Raw genomic sequence first — 16,734 nt, 5'->3', positions numbered from 1 at the left:
TATTAGTAGCAGTATTAATAGCAGTATTAGTTAGTAGTAGCAGCAGTAGCAGTAGTTGTAGTAGTAGTAAGTAGTACTGGCAGCAGCAGTAGTAGTAATAGTAGCAGTAGTATTAGTAGCAGTATTAATAGCAGTATTAGTTAGTAGTAGCAGCAGTAGCAGTAGTTGTAGTAGTAGTAAGTAGTACTGGTAGCAGCAGTATTAGTAATAGTATTAGTAGTATTAGTAGCAGTATTAATAGCAGTATTAGTTAGTAGTAGCAGCAGTAGCAGTAATAGAAGTAGCAGCAGTAGTTGTAGCAATAGCATTAGTAGTATTAGAAGCAGTAGTATTAGTAGCAGTATTAGTAGCAGTATTGGCAGCAGTATTTAGTATTAGCAGTATTGGCAGCAGTATTAGTAGCAGTATTGGCAGCAGTATTAGTAGCAGAAGAGGGAAAGCACTATTTGACTTAAATGTGATTAGCAGTAATGGTACAGGAAAATAGTTAACTTAAATGTGGTTAGTTTGTGTGGGGTTGTTCAGGGTTGTTAACACTAAGAATGTGTTATGGATGGAATCGACCTCTAGAGTTGGGGTCAAATAAATCTAAATTGACGGCAATCTAACATTGTGTTCAGTCGGCCACACAAAACATTTTGCAACAACAAATGGACATCTGTGTTCATATTGGACACGTTCAGGTAGTAGCAGTAGTTGTACAGGTAGTTCTAAACATGATGTGGGTATTGAACTGCAATCCCACAGAAATTCCACATCCAAATCAACAGAGTAACTTGACTGAAATGGATCGTCAGGGTTATGTTCAGTGGAGAGAAAACATTTGGAAATGGATTGAAACCTGGAGGTACTACCTGAACTTGTTCAATAACACAACCTTTTGTTTCCCTCTGAAAAAAACCTGTTTTGCTACAGTGTACCCCACTGAACACAGTCAAAATATTTTACAACAGAAAACAAATAGTTGTGTTTTTCTATTGGTAGTCCCTCCCTGCTCCAGTCTTTCCTTCAGTCTGTTTCCTAAAGAAAAGGACCGTGGAGTCTGGTGTCTGATGACCCACCCTTCACTGTCCAACACGTCCTTGATGCTGGCCTTTGTGATGATGGCGTCGTCACACTTGAACCACTGGTCCTTGTGTTGGCGGATGAAGCTGGTGTAGTGACCACTCTCCAGGGTGCCCTGGTGGTTCACCACCGCAAACAGAGAATACCTGCTCCACCACAACACACACACACACAGTTAAACAGAGAATACCTGCTCCACCACAACACACACAGACAGTTAAACAGAGAATACCTGCTCCACCACAACACACACAGTTAAACAGAGAATACCTGCTCCACCACAGCACACACAGTTAAACAGAGAATACCTGCTCCACCACAACACACAGTTAAACAGAGAATACCTGCTCCACCACGACACACAGTTAAACAGAGAATACCTGTTCCACCACAACACACAGTTAAACAGAGAATACCTGCTCCACCACAACACACACACAGAGACAGTTAAACAGAGAGTACCTGGTCCACCACAACACACACACAGAGACAGTTAAACAGAGACTACCTGGTCCACCACAACACACACACAGAGACAGTGGACAGTTAAACAGAGACTACCTGGTCCACCACAACACACACACAGAGACAGTTAAACAGAGACTACCTGGTCCACCACAACACACACACAGAGACAGTTAAACAGAGACTACCTGGTCCACCACAACACACACACAGAGACAGTTAAACAGAGACTACCTGGTCCACCACAACACACACACAGAGACAGTGGACAGTTAAACAGAGACTACCTGGTCCACCACAACACACTAGAGGTCGACCGATTAATTAACATTCGGAAATCGGTATTTTCCCTTTTTTTTACACCTTTATTTCATCTTTATTTAACTTGGCAAGTCAGTTAAGAACACAGTGTTATTTTCAATGACGGCCTAGGAACGGTGGGTTAACTGCCTCGTTCAGGGGCAGAACAACAGATTTTTACCTTGTCAGCTCGGGGATTCAATTCTGCAACCTGACGCTCTAACCTGATTACATTGCACTCCACAAGGAGACTGCCTGTTACGCGAATGCAGCAAGCCAAGGTAAGTTGCTAGCTAGTTAAACTTATCTTATAAAAAACAATTAATCAATCAATCCTAATCACTAGTTAATAAACATGGTTGATATTACTAGTTTATCAAGCGTGTCCTGCGTTGCATATAATCGATGCGGTGGCATTCACGAAAAACGACTGTCGTTGCTCCAACGTGTACCGAACCATAAACATCAATGCCTTTCTTAAAATCAATACACAACTATAATTTTCTAAACCTGCATATTTAGTTAATATTGCCTGCTAACATTAATTTCTTTTACCTAAGAAAAATGGTATCACTTCTCTTGCAACAAAGTCAGAGTATATGCAGCAGTTTGGGCCACCTGGCTCGTTGCAAACTGTGTGAAGACTATTTCTTCCTAACAAAGACAGCCAACTTCGCCAAACGGGGGATGATTTAACAAAAGCGCATTTGCGAAAAAAAAGCACAATCGTTGCACGACTGTACCTAACCATGAACACCAATGCCTTTCTTAAAATCAATACGCAGAAGTATATATTTTTAAACCTGCATATTTAGCTGAAAGACATCCACATTAGCAGGCAATATTAACCAGGTGAAATTGTGTCACTTCTCTTGCGTTCATTGCACAGAGTCAGGGTATATGTAACAATTTGGGCCGCCTGGGTTGTTGCGAACTAATTTGCCAGAATGTTACGTAATTATGACATAACATTGAAGGTTGTGCAATGTCACAGCAATATTTAGACTGATGGATGCCACCCGTTGGATAAAATACGGAACGGTTCCGTATTTCACACAGAATAAACGTTTTGTTTTCGAGATGATAGTTTCCGGATTCTACCACATTAATGACCTAAGGCTCGTATTTGTGTGTGTTATTATGTTATAATTAAGTCTATGATTTGATAGAGCAGTCTGACTGAGCGGTGGTAGGCAGCAGCAGGCTCGTAAGCATTCATTCAAACAGCACTTTCGTGCGTTTTGCCAGCAGATCGTCGCTGTGCTTCAAGCACTGTTGATGACTTCAAGCCTATCAACTCCCGAGATTAGGCTGGTGTAACCGATGTGAAATGACCAGCTAGTTGACGGGGTGCGCTCTAATAGCGTTTCAAACTTCACTCGCTCTGAGACTTGGAGTAGTTGTTCCCCTTGCTCTGCATGGGTAACGCTGCTTCGAGGGTGGCTGTTGTCGATGTGTTCCTGGTTCGAGCCCAGGGAGGAGCGAGGAGAGGGCCGGAAGCTATACTGTTACAATGGCAATACTAAAGTGCCTATAAGAACATCCAATAGTCAAAGGTATATGAAATACAAATCGTATAGAGAGAAATAGTCCTATAATTCCTATAATAACTACAACCTAAACCTTCTTACCTGGGAATATTGAAGACTCATGTTAAAAGGAACGACCAGCTTTCATATGTTCTCATGTTCTGAGCAAGGAACATATTGCACTTTTACTTACAACACTGTTTTATTGCATTATTTAAACCAAATTGAACATGTTTCATTATTTATTTGAGGCTAAATTGATTTTATTAATGTATTGTATTAAGTTAAAATAAGTGTTCATTCAGTATTGTTGTAATTGTCGTTATTACAATGAAAAAAAATACAATATATATATATATATATATATATATATTTTATTTTTATTTTAAATTGGCCGATTAATCGGTATCAGCTTTTTTTGGTCCTCCAATAATCTGTATCGGTGTTGAAAAATCATAATGGGTCGACCTCTACAAGACACACACAGTGGACAGTTAAACAGAGAATACCTGGTCCACCACAAGACACACACAGAGACAGTTAAACAGAGAATACCTGGTCCACCACAACACACACACAGAGACAGTTAAAAAGAGAATACCTGGTCCACCACGACACACACACTGAGACAGTGGACAGTTAAACAGAGAATACCTGGTCCACCACAACACACACACAGAGACAGTTAAACACCACACTGAGACAGTGGACAGTTAAACAGAGAATACAACACACACACTGAGACAGTGGACAGTTAAACAGAGAATACCTGGTCCACCACAACACACACACTGAGACAGTGGACAGTTAAACAGAGATACCTGGTCCACCACAACACACACACTGAGACAGTGGACAGTTAAACAGAGAATACCTGGTCCACCACGACACACACACACAGAGACAGTTAAAAGAGAATACCTGGACAGTGGACAGTTAAACAGAGAATACCAGAGACAGGTCCACCACAACACACACACTGAGACAGTGGACAGTTAAACAGAGAATACCTGGTCCACCACACACACACACACACAGTGGACAGTTAAACAGAGAATACCTGGTCCACCACAACACACACACTGAGACAGTGGACAGTTAAACAGAGAATACCTGGTCCACCACAACACACACACTGAGACAGTGGACAGTTAAACAGAGAATACCTGGTCCACCACAACACACACACAGTGGACAGTTGGTGAGACAGTGGACAAACAGAGAATACCTGGTCCACCACAACACACACACAACAGTGGACAGTTACACACTGGAGACAGTGGACAGTTAAACAGAGAATACCTGGTCCACCACAACACACACACTGAGACAGTGGACAGTTAAACAGAGAATACCTGGTCCACCACAACACACACACAGAGACAGTGGACAGTTAAACAGAGAATACCTGGTCCACCACAACACACACACTGAGACAGTGGACAGTTAAACAGAGAATACCTGGTCCACCACAACACACACACAGAGACAGTTAAACAGAGAATACCTGGTCCACCACAAGACACACACTGAGACAGTGGACAGTTAAACAGAGAATACCTGGTCCACCACAACACACACACTGAGACAGTGGACAGTTAAACAGAGATACCTGGTCCACCACAACACACACACTGAGACAGTGGACAGTTAAACAGAGAATACCTGGTCCACCACAACACACACACTGAGACAGTGGACAGTTAAACAGAGAATACCTGGTCCACCACAACACACACACTGAGACAGTGGACAGTTAAACAGAGAATACCTGGTCCACCACAACACACACACTGAGACAGTGGACAGTTAAACAGAGAATACCTGGTCCACCACAACACACACACTGAGACAGTGGACAGTTAAACAGACAGAATACCTGGTCCACCACAACACACACACTGAGACAGTGGACAGTTAAACAGAGAATACCTGGTCCACCACAACACACACACTGAGACAGTGGACAGTTAAACAGAGAATACCTGGTCCACCACAACACACACACTGAGACAGTTAAACAGAGAATACCTGGTCCACCACAACACACACACTGAGACAGACAGTTAAACAGAGAATACCTGGTAACCTGGTGGACAGTTAAACAGAGAATACCTGGTCCACCACAACACACACACAGTTAAACAGAGAATACCTGGTGAGACAGTTAAACAGAGAATACCTGGTCCACCACAACACACACACTGAGACAGTGGACAGTTAAACAGAGAATACCTGGTCCACCACAACACACACACTGAGACAGTGGACAGTTAAACAGAGAATACCTGGTCCACCACAACACACACACTGAGACAGTGGACAGTTAAACAGAGAATACCTGGTCCACCACAACACACACACTGAGACAGTGGACAGTTAAACAGAGAATACCTGGTCCACCACAACACACACACAGAGACAGTTAAACAGAGACTACCTGGTCCACCACAACACACACACAGAGACAGTGGACAGTTAAACAGAGAATACCTGGTCCACCACAACACACACACTGAGACAGTGGACAGTTAAACAGAGACTACCTGGTCCACCACAACACACACACAGAGACAGAGACTACCTGGTAAACAGAGACAGACAGTTATCCCTGGTCTACCACAACACACACACAGAGACAGTGGAGAAGGAAGCGAGGTTGACTTTAAGTACTTTATAGCACAGCAAGTGGTATATATTGACTTCACCTGATTATTCTGGCTTCACCTATTCCTCTTAGTTTACACATCCATTTCTCTGACCATGTCAACGAGTCAGAGGGACAGTCAATGGCCTTCATCCAATCCATGAAAACAGTCACAGGGACCATGGTGATGAACACTCCTGTACCAACTAGACATGGTACTGTATAACACGGACCCATTCAACCCTGGTAAATGTCTGGGATAACCAATGTCATTGGAACCACCATGGAGGACAAAAATGGAGCTCCATTTAATAGTGTTTAAATTGATTTCATTTGGGAGTCGGACTAGGAAGCTCCACGCCGTTAGCATTCGCTGTTGCGCTAGAATGGAAACAGTTATGAGATGAATCTAGCTTTTTTTCCTGTGCTTCCGTTCTCAAATAAATGTCAAACGGCAGACATGGAAACCCATCAACATTAGAATAAGGTGTTATTCAGACCAGGCTTCAAATACTAATGGAAATGTCAAGTCCATTCAGCGGTGGTTTTAGCTCGTCTGGAGTGCTGGGTGGGGCCATGTTTGCACTTTTTCAACGATTTTCTTGGTTCCGTTGTGCAAGGCAAGCTCAATCAAGCCCAGACAGATCAAATGTTTAAACAACATTTCAATCTTACTTGAAGCCAGATCTGGTGCTGTTTACTGGTGATACGTTGTTTACCATAACAGAATAAACATCAACATACTTACTTATTGTCGTTGTTTAATACTTCTACTGTCTGTTGATACTGGCCATTCATCCTGCTCTCCTTACTGTAGAGGACAGAGACACTGTCACATGCTAATATCAAATGACAACCACGACATTGACACGGGACAGTGAGAAGAACATCATCCAACATACATGGTTACAGTCGACTTGAAACAACCAGGTTACATAAAGGCATTCAGTCTCACAGTGAAGGCTACATTTCTATAGTAGTCATTAAGCTGATGCTCTTATCCCCTGTGACGTAAAGTGTTTTCATCTTAAGGTAGCTGGGTGAGAAACCCACATATCAGTCAGTCATAGTGAGCTCCTGTTTCCTCAACAAAGTCAGTGGTAGTAGGAGTGTTAGTTCAAGAGTGACTGTTACTACAATAAGTTATGTCACCGTTTACAGTGTTATGAAGGAAAGTGTTGCCACATACTAGAATTCTGTCATGAGTATTCAGACATAATACTGTGTCTTGGTTTGATTGATCGATTGATTTTGGGGCCAAGACATTTCTCCAGTTACAAACTATTTAAAGTACAAAGAACCCCAGAGGATGACATGAAAGTGTCCCACACACCCACTAGGTGGCAGGGGTGTCCTGCATAATAAGCAGACAGACAGGAGAGCCTCCTACACTCTCCTATTTCTCTGCCGCTCACTACAGCCAGAGCCCCATGACTCCCGAACACTACAGCCAGAGCCCCATGACTCCCGAACACTACAGCCAGAGCCCCATGACTCCCGAACACTACAGCCAGAGCCCCATGACTCCCGAACACTACAGCCAGAGCCCCATGACTCCCGAACACTACAGCCAGAGCCCCATGACTCCCGAACACTCCAGCCAGAGCCCCATGACTCCCGAACACTCCAGCCAGAGCCCCATGACTCCCGAACACTCCAGCCAGAGCCCCATGACTCCCGAACACTCCAGCCAGAGCCCCATGACTCCCGAACACTCCAGCCAGAGCCCCATGACTCCCGAACACTCCAGCCAGAGCCCCATGACTCCCCAACACTCCAGCCAGAGCCCCATGACTCCCGAACACTCCAGCCAGAGCCCCATGACTCCCGAACACTCCAGCCAGAGCCCCATGACCCCCGAACACTCCAGCCAGAGCCCCATGACCCCCGAACACTACAGCCAGAGCCCCATGACCCCGAACACTCCAGCCAGACTACAGCCAGAGCCCCATGACTCCCGAACACTACAGCCAGAGCCCCATGACTCCCGAACACTACAGCCAGAGCCCCATGACTCCCGAACACTACAGCCAGAGCCGCATGATCGAACAAGCCAGGCCCCATGCCGAACAACAGCCAGAGCCCCAGTAGGAAGGCCAGGGCCCCATGATGAACAGACAGTAGGCCCCATGCGGGCCAGATATGACTCCCGAACAGTACAGCCAGAATGACTCCCGAACACTACAGCCAGAGCCCCATGAGAACAGTACAGCCAGGGAACACTATATGATGACAGTAGGAAGGGAGGGTATACTACAGCCAGAGCCGCATGATCCCGAGACAGTAGGAAGCCAGGGCCGCACGAACATAGACAGTAGGAAGGCAGGGTATACGATAGACACTAGGAAGGCAGGCCCCATGATAGACAGTAGGAAGGCAGGGTATATGATAGACAGTAGGAAGGCAGGGTATACGATAGAACAGTAGGAAGAACACTACAGGAGCCGACACGATAGACAGTAGGAAGGCAGGGTATACGATAGACAGTAGGAAGGCAGGGTATATGATAGACAGTAGGAAGGCAGGGTATACGATAGACAGTAGGAAGGCAGGGTATACGATAGACAGTAGGAAGGCAGGGTATACGATAGACAGTAGGAAGGCAGGGTATACGATAGACAGTAGGAAGGCAGGGTATACGATAGACAGTAGGAAGGCAGGGTATACGATAGACAGTAGGAAGGCAGGGTATACGATAGACAGTAGGAAGGCAGGGTATACGATAGACAGTAGGAAGGCAGGGTATACGATAGACAGTAGGAAGGCAGGGTATACGATAGACAGTAGGAAGGGAGGGTATACGATAGACAGTAGGAAGGCAGGGTATACGATAGACAGTAGGAAGGCAGGGTATACGATAGACAGTAGGAAGGCAGGGTATACGATAGACAGTAGGAAGGCAGGGTATACGATAGACAGTAGGAAGGCAGGGTATACGATAGACAGTAGGAAGGCAGGGTATACGATAGACAGTAGGAAGGCAGGGTATACGATAGACAGTAGGAAGGCAGGGTATACGATAGACAGTAGGAAGGCAGGGTATACGATAGACAGTAGGAAGGCAGGGTATACGATAGACAGTAGGAAGGCAGGGTATACGATAGACAGTAGGAAGGCAGGGTATACGATAGACAGTAGGAAGGCAGGGTATACGATAGACAGTAGGAAGGCGGGGTATATGATAGACAGTAGGAAGGCGGGGTATACGATAGACAGTAGGAAGGCGGGGTATATGATAGACAGTAGGAAGGCAGGGTATATGATAGACAGTAGGAAGGCGGGGTATATGATAGACAGTAGGAAGGCGGGGTATATGATAGACAGTAGGAAGGCAGGGTATATGATAGACAGTAGGAAGGCGGGGTATATGATAGACAGTAGGAAGGCGGGGTATATGATAGACAGTAGGAAGGCGGGGTATACGATAGACAGTAGGAAGGGAGGGTATACGATAGACAGTAGGAAGGCAGGGTATATGATAGACAGTAGGAAGGCAGGGTATATGATAGACAGTAGGAAGGCAGGGTATACGATAGACAGTAGGAAGGTGGAGGATGGAGAACACACAGCGTTCATACACATCATTATTTTATAGTGCGGGAGCACGAGGAGTGAGGGTTTTTTATTTCCAAACCAGAGCTTAGATCTGCAGTGTGTGTGTGTGTGTGTGTGTGTGAGACCTCACCTGGAAGCTATGAAAGGTGTCATGTCCAGCTCTAGAGGGAAGGAGACATAGGTGGTGATCTTCCTCCTCAGTTTGGCAGAGTGTTCAAACCGCTACACCCCAGGAGGTAGGAGGGAGAGAAGAGAAGAGAGGGGGAGAGAAGAGAAGGGGAGAGGAGCGAGAGAAGAGGGGGAGAAGGAGAGAAGAGAGGGGGAGAGGAGAGAAGAGAGGGAGAGTTAGGAGGGAGAGAAAGAAGAGAAGAGGGGAGGAGGGAAAGAGAAGGGGGCAGAAAGGAGGGGGAAAAGAGAGAGAAGAGGGGGAAGAAAGGAGAGAAGGGGGAAAAGAGAGAGAAGGTGGAAAAGAGAGAGAGGGGTGGGCAGAAAGGAGAGAAGGGGGAAAAGGGGGAAAAGAGAGAAGTGGGGGGCAGAAAGGAGAGAAGGGGGAAAAAGAGAGAGAAGGGGGGCAGAAAGGAGAGGGGGAAAAGAGAGAGAAGGGGGAAAAGAGAGAGAAGGGGGCAGAAAGAGAGAGAAGGGGGAAAGAGAGAAGGGGGAGCAGATAGGAGAGAGGGGGCAGATAGGAGAAAGGGGGCAGATAGGAGAAAGGGGGCAGATAGGAGAAAGGGGGCAGATAGGAGAAAGGGGGCAGGAAAAGAGAGAGAAGGGGGGAAAGAGAGAGAAGAGGGAAAAGAGAGAGAAGGGGGGCAGAAAGGAGAGAGGGGAAGAGGGAGAGGGGTAGAAGGAGAGCAGAGGGGGAGGGAAGAGAGAGAGAGAGACATTATTTAGACTCCTCCCTGATCTTCTTGTCATTCTGAAGGGAGGGATTACGTGTGAGAAGTAGAGAGCTCTGTCAGACTGGAGCCCTGATGGTAATAGATGGATCAGTCTGAAGAGAAGAGAGATTCCCACGTTCAGCATAGTCCTAGGAATATTTTTAAAAGTTTATGTATGGCTTCCCCATACTCCATAAATAAACCGTGTAGAAGACTGTGTGTGTGACTCTCTGTGTGTGTGTGTGTAGTGACAGTAATGGAAGGCAAATCTTTCCACACACAAATCCTTCTACCAGTAGTTATAATAGGGATCTATAAGTATACAGTGAGAATGCATTGTGTAACATGATATTTTCTTATATTCGTATATTTCAATATATTTATTACATATTATTATACTTCATTATTATATGATAAGTTCTTATATTATTTTTCAATAGATTGTCCTTAGTGGTCATGGCTGGTCCTTAGAGGTCCTCTTGTGATTGGCTAGGAGCAGAGAGGAGCAGAGAGAGACTCACTTTGAGATGGAAACACGCCACGATGGGGAGCTTCTTCATCGTCAGCTGTTTGGTGGACTCCTGGTAACTATGGCAACCGCCACATTTGATTTTGGCACTGCTTCCTAGATGCTCAGGCCGAGTGAACCTGCAGAAAGAGGGAGTGGAATATTAAGAGAAAGACTGAGGAGAGAGAGAGCTTGAGGGGAGCGAGAGAACGAGAGAGCTTGAGGAGAGCGAGAGAACGAGAGAGCTTGAGGAGAGCGAGAGAGCTTGAGGAGAGCGAGAGAGCTTGAGGAGAGCGAGAGAGCTTGAGGAGAGCGAGAGACGAGAGAGCTTGAGGAGGCGAGAGCTTGAGAGAGCGAGAGAGCTTGAGGAGAGGAGAGCGAGAGCTTGAGGAGAGCGAGAGAACGAGAGAGCTTGAGGAGAGAGCTTGGAGGAGAGCGAGAGAGCTTGAGGAGAGCGAGAGCTTGAGAGAGCGAGAGGAGAGAGAGCGAGAGAGCTTGAGGAGAGCGAGAGAGCTTGAGGAGAGCGAGAGAATGAGAGAGCTTGAGGAGAGCGAGAGAACGAGAGAGCTTGAGGAGAGCGAGAGAACGAGAGAGCTTGAGGAGAGCGAGAGAGCTTGAGGAGAGCGAGAGAACGAGAGAGCTTGAGGAGAGCGAGAGATGAGGAGAGAGAGGAGAGCGAGAGAACGAGAGAGCTTGAGGAGAGAGCGAGCACGAGCGCATGAGGAGAGCGAGCACGAGCGCATGAGGAGAGCGAGCTCGAGCGCATGAGGGGAGCGAGCACGAGCGCATGAGGGGAGCGAGCACGAGCGCATGAGGGGAGCGAGCACGAGCGCATGAGAGCGAGAGAGCACGAGCGCATGAGGAGAGCGAGCACGAGCGCATGAGGAGAGCGAGCACGAGCGCAGGAGGAGAGCGAGCACGAGCGAGCGCATGAGGCAGAGCGAGCAGAGCGAGATAGCACGAGCATGAGATGAGAGAGAGAGAGCACGAGCGCATGAGGAGAGCGAGCACGAGCGCATGAGGAGAGAGCACGAGCGCAGGAGGAGAGCGAGAGAGCGCATGAGAGAGAGACGAGAGAGAGCGCATGAGAGAGAGAGAGCACGAGCGCATGAGAGCGAGAGAGCACGAGCGCATGAGAGCGAGAGAGCACGAGCGCATGAGAGCGAGAGAGCACGAGCGCATGAGAGCGAGAGAGCACGAGCGCATGAGAGCGAGAGAGCACGAGCGCATGAGAGCGAGATAGCATTAGAGCGAGAGAGCATGAGGAGAGCATGGGGAGAGAAAGCATGAGAGTGAGAGAGCATGAGAGCGAGAGAGCATGAGGAGAGAGAGAGCATGAGGAGAGAGAGAGAGAGAGCATGAGGAGAGAGAAATAGAGCATGAGGAGAGAGAGAGAGCATGAGGAGAGAGAGAGCATGAGGAGAGCGAGAGAGAGAGAGCATGAGGAGAGCGAGAGCATGAGGAGAGCGAGAGAGCATGAGGAGAGCGAGAGAGGAGGAGAGCGAGAGAGCATGAGGAGAGCGAGAGAGCATGAGGAGAGCATGAGGAGAGAGAGAGAATATGAGGAGAGAGAGAGAATATGAGGAGAGAGAGAGAATATGAGGAGAGAGAGAGAATATGAGGAGAGAGAGAGAATATGAGGAGAGAGTATGAGGAGAGAGAGAGAATATGAGAGAGAGAGAATATGAGGAGAGAGAGAGAATATGAGGAGAGAGAGAGAATATGAGGGAGAGAGAGAATATGAGGAGAGAGTATGAGGAGAGAGAATATGAGAGAGAGAAGGAGAGGGTGAGAAAGGAGGGGTGGTGGAGGAAGAGAGAAAGAGGGAAGATAATACATACAGAGGGTACAGAGACAGATAATGTAGAAACACACTGAGTGTACATAACATTAGGAACAACTTCCTAATATTAAGCTGCACCCCCTCAGAACAGCCTCAATCCCGCAGGGCATGGACTACAAGGTGTCGAAAGGGATGCTGGCCCATGTTGACTCCAATGCTTCCCACAGTTGTGTCAAATTGGCTAGATGTCCTTTGGGTGGAGGACCATTCTTCATCTACACTGGAAACTGTTGAAAGTGAAAAACCCAGCAGCGTTGCAGTTTTTGACACAAACCGGTACGCCTGGCACCTACTGCCTCCAACCCCGGATTCAACTGGTCAGTCTAAGTCATGGAGAGAGCAGGTGTTCCTAATGTTTTGTCCACTCAGCGTATTAAAAGACCGATATAAAGACAACAGAATGTGTTTGTAGTGATACATAACAGGTCAGTTTCCATGGTTACACTGCCAGAGGCTGCACTATAATGCTAAGCAGTGACCAGACCACGCCTGGATGGAACAGTGAAGCCAACCGTTTTCTGTAGGGGGGAGGCCAACACTGATGGTCAACGATGTGACTGAGGACTGATACTGGTCATCAGCCAGAGAGAAAGACTTCACACACTGCAGCACATGTTCCCAAGACAAGGACCCCAGGAAGAAGAGCTGCTACTTGGCAAACGCTAAACGGGGACCTGAATAAACAAAAACAATCCAACCTCCACACTAGCATACCACTAAGAATGTGTGCCCAACACATTGCTTCATTCCCAGTGCTATGCTAAGTGTGGCTATTGGAACAGACCCCAAGTGTGTATACTGTAACAATGTGTTCACCCCTCAGAATCATGCCTGTCTGTGCCTTTAATGAGTCATGCTGCAGCAACCAGGCTGTGACTGGTGATGAAGTACAAGAGGAAGAGGAAGAGAGAGGAAGTGAGGACAGGTAACAGAGAAGATGGAAGATAAAGAGCAAATTGTCATTCATTAAATAACAGAGACAATTCAAAAAACAAATCCAATTTTGATAAACTCTCATATCTACTGGGTGAAATACCAGCAGCAAGATGTGTGACCTGTTGCCACAAGAAAAGGGCAACCAGTGACAAACAAACACCATTGTATACAGACATAATTTGAAATGTCTTAAATCTTTTGAAACTTTTGTAAGTGTAATGTTTACAGTAAATGCTTTGGTGAAAGACCTGGGGACAGACAGTCGTTTGGTGTGCTCTACCTGCGTAGACAGTCTGTGAGCGTGGTGGCCCCTGAAAGGTGGCTCTCTCCGTTGACCGTTGAGCCGTCTCCCCCGGGGCTAAGGGGCCAGAAGGGAGTGGACGAGCCCGGCAGGTCCAGACTGATGTCCCAGAATGGGTCTATCGTGGTGGACACACCGCTAGAGGGGAGGGGAGACAGCCAATGAGATACATCATGTGTGTATGGGTGAGTTATGGAGGTAATAAAGACTGGTGTGTGTTGTTAGTAGTCATGGGGAAGGGTGATAGATGGTCATGGTGCATAAGCTTTTATCCACACTGTGTGTGTGTGTGTGTGTGTGTGTGTGTGTGTGTGTGTGTGTGTGTGTGTGTGTGTGTGTGTGTGTGTGTGTGTACATACATTCGGTTCAGCCAAGCGCACCAGTTTGCAATTCAATAGAGTGATACAAAGATAGGTGGTCTCCGCCCAGTAGGGGGATATTACCACCGTCTCCGTCCAGTTAGGGGGATATTACCACCGTCTCCTTCCAGTTAGGGGGATATTACCACCGTCTCCTTCCAGTTAGGGGGATATTACCACCGTCTCCTTCCACCAGTTTGGAATTCACCGTCTCCTTCCAGTTAGGGGGACATTACACGTCTCCTTCCAGTTAGGGGGATATTACCACCGTCTCCTTCCAGTTAGGGGGACATTACCACCGTCTCCTTCCAGTTAGGGGGACATTACCACCGTCTCCTTCCAGTTAGGGGGGGGCCTCCTTCCATATTACCACCGTCTCCTTCCTTCCACCGTCTCCTTCCAGTTAGGGGGATATTACCACCGTCTCCTTCCAGTTAGGGGGATATTACCACCGTCTCCTTCCAGTTAGGGGGATCCTTCCAGTTAGGGGGATATTACCACCGTCTCCTTCCAGTTAGGGGGATATTACCACCGTCTCCTTCCAGTTAGGGGGATATTACCACCGTCTCCTTCCAGTTAGGGGGATATTACCACCGTCTCCTTCCTTCCAGTTAGGGGGATATTACCACCGTCTCCTTCCAGTTAGGGGGATATTACCACCGTCTCCTTCCTTCCAGTTAGGGGGATATTACCACCGTCTCTTCCTTCCAGTTAGGGGGATATTACCACCGCCTCCTTCCAGTTAGGGGGATATTCCTTCCAGTTAGGGGGATATTACCACCGTCTCCTTCCAGTTAGGGGGATATTACCACCGTCTCCTTCCAGTTAGGGGGATATTACCACCGTCTCCTTCCAGTTAGGGGGATATTACCACCGTCTCCTTCCAGTTAGGGGGATATTACCACCGTCTCCTTCCTCCTTCCAGGGGATATTACCGTCTCCTTCCAGGGGATATTACCACCGTCTCCTTCCAGTTAGGGGGATATTACCACCGTCTCCTTCCAGTTAGGGGGATATTACCACCGTCTCCTTCCAGTTAGGGGGATATTACCACCGTCTCCTTCCAGTTAGGGGGATATTACCACCGTCTCCTTCCAGTTAGGGGGATATTACCCTTCCAGTTAGGGGATATTCTCCTTCCAGTTAGGGGGATATTACCACCGTCTCCTTCCAGTTAGGGGGGGGATATTACCACCGTCTCCTTCCAGTTAGGGGGATATTACCAGTTAGGGTCTCCTTCCAGTTAGTCTCCTTCCAGGGGATATTACCACCGCCTCCTTCCAGTTAGGGGGATATTCTCCTTCCAGTTAGGGGGATATTACCACCGTCTCCTTCCAGTTAGGGGGATATTACCACCGTCTCCTTCCAGTTAGGGGGATATTACCCTTCCAGTTAGGGGGATATTACCACCGCCTCCTTCCAGTTAGGGGGATATTCTCCTTCCAGTTAGGGGGATATTACCACCGTCTCCTTCCAGTTAGGGGGATATTACCACCGTCTCCTTCCAGTTAGGGGGATATTACCACCGCTCTCCTTCCAGTTAGGGTCTCCTTCCAGTTAGGGGGATATTACCACCGTCTCCTTCCAGTTAGGGGGATATTACGTCTCCTTCCAGTTAGGGGGATATTACCACCGTCTCCTTCCAGTTAGGGGGATATTACCAGTAGGGGGTCTCCTTCCAGTTAGGGGGATATTACCACCGTCTCCTTCCAGTTAGGGGGATATTACCACCGTCTCCTTCCAGTTAGGGGGATATTACCACCGTCTCCTTCCAGTTAGGGGGTCGTCTTCCTTCCAGTTAGGGGGATATTACCACCGTCTCCTTCCAGTTAGGGGGATATTACCACCGTCTCCTTCCAGTTAGGGGGATATTACCACCGTCTCCTTCCAGTTAGGGGGATATTACCACCTCTCCTTCCAGTTAGGGGGATATTACCTCCTCCTTCCAGTTAGGGGGATATTACCACCGTCTCCTTCCAGTTAGGGGATATTCTCCTTCCAGTTAGGGGGATATTACCACCGTCTCCTTCCAGTTAGGGGGATATTACCACCGTCTCCTTCCAGTTAGGGGGATATTACCACCGTCTCCTTCCAGTTAGGGGGATATTACCACCGTCTCCTTCCAGTTAGGGGGATATTACCACCGTCTCCTTCCAGTTAGGGGGATATTACCACCGTCTCCTTCCAGTTAGGGGGATATTACCACCGTCTCCTTCCAGTCTCCTTAGGGGATTTACCATCGTCTCACTTCCAGTTAGGGGGATATTACCCTAAGTGTAGGGATTACCAGCCCAGTAGGAGGCCAGGATTCTATTCTGGAGCTAGCCCTACGGCCAGGTATTCTGGAG

At 47.4% G+C, this 16,734-nt stretch overlaps 1 protein-coding gene across 1 annotated transcript in view; it reads right to left on the bottom strand.

The window, feature by feature from the left end:
• LOC135554694 (ubiquitin carboxyl-terminal hydrolase 22-like) overlaps positions 1 to 16,734 on the bottom strand; it is a 33,937-nt gene that overhangs the window by 2,564 nt on the left and 14,639 nt on the right. The window contains exons 7-11 of the mRNA XM_064987118.1: positions 14,007 to 14,165; positions 10,961 to 11,087; positions 9,692 to 9,783; positions 6,755 to 6,817; positions 1,062 to 1,211 (exon numbers count right to left, since the gene is read on the bottom strand). Of these exons, the coding sequence (XP_064843190.1) occupies positions 1,062 to 1,211; positions 6,755 to 6,817; positions 9,692 to 9,783; positions 10,961 to 11,087; positions 14,007 to 14,165 (591 nt within the window). The remainder of the gene's footprint in view (positions 1 to 1,061; positions 1,212 to 6,754; positions 6,818 to 9,691; positions 9,784 to 10,960; positions 11,088 to 14,006; positions 14,166 to 16,734) is intronic.

Source organism: Oncorhynchus masou, chromosome 14, assembly GCF_036934945.1.
Source record: "Oncorhynchus masou masou isolate Uvic2021 chromosome 14, UVic_Omas_1.1, whole genome shotgun sequence".
Lineage (NCBI taxonomy): Eukaryota > Metazoa > Chordata > Actinopteri > Salmoniformes > Salmonidae > Oncorhynchus > Oncorhynchus masou.
This window is presented reverse-complemented; position numbering and strand designations above follow the sequence as displayed.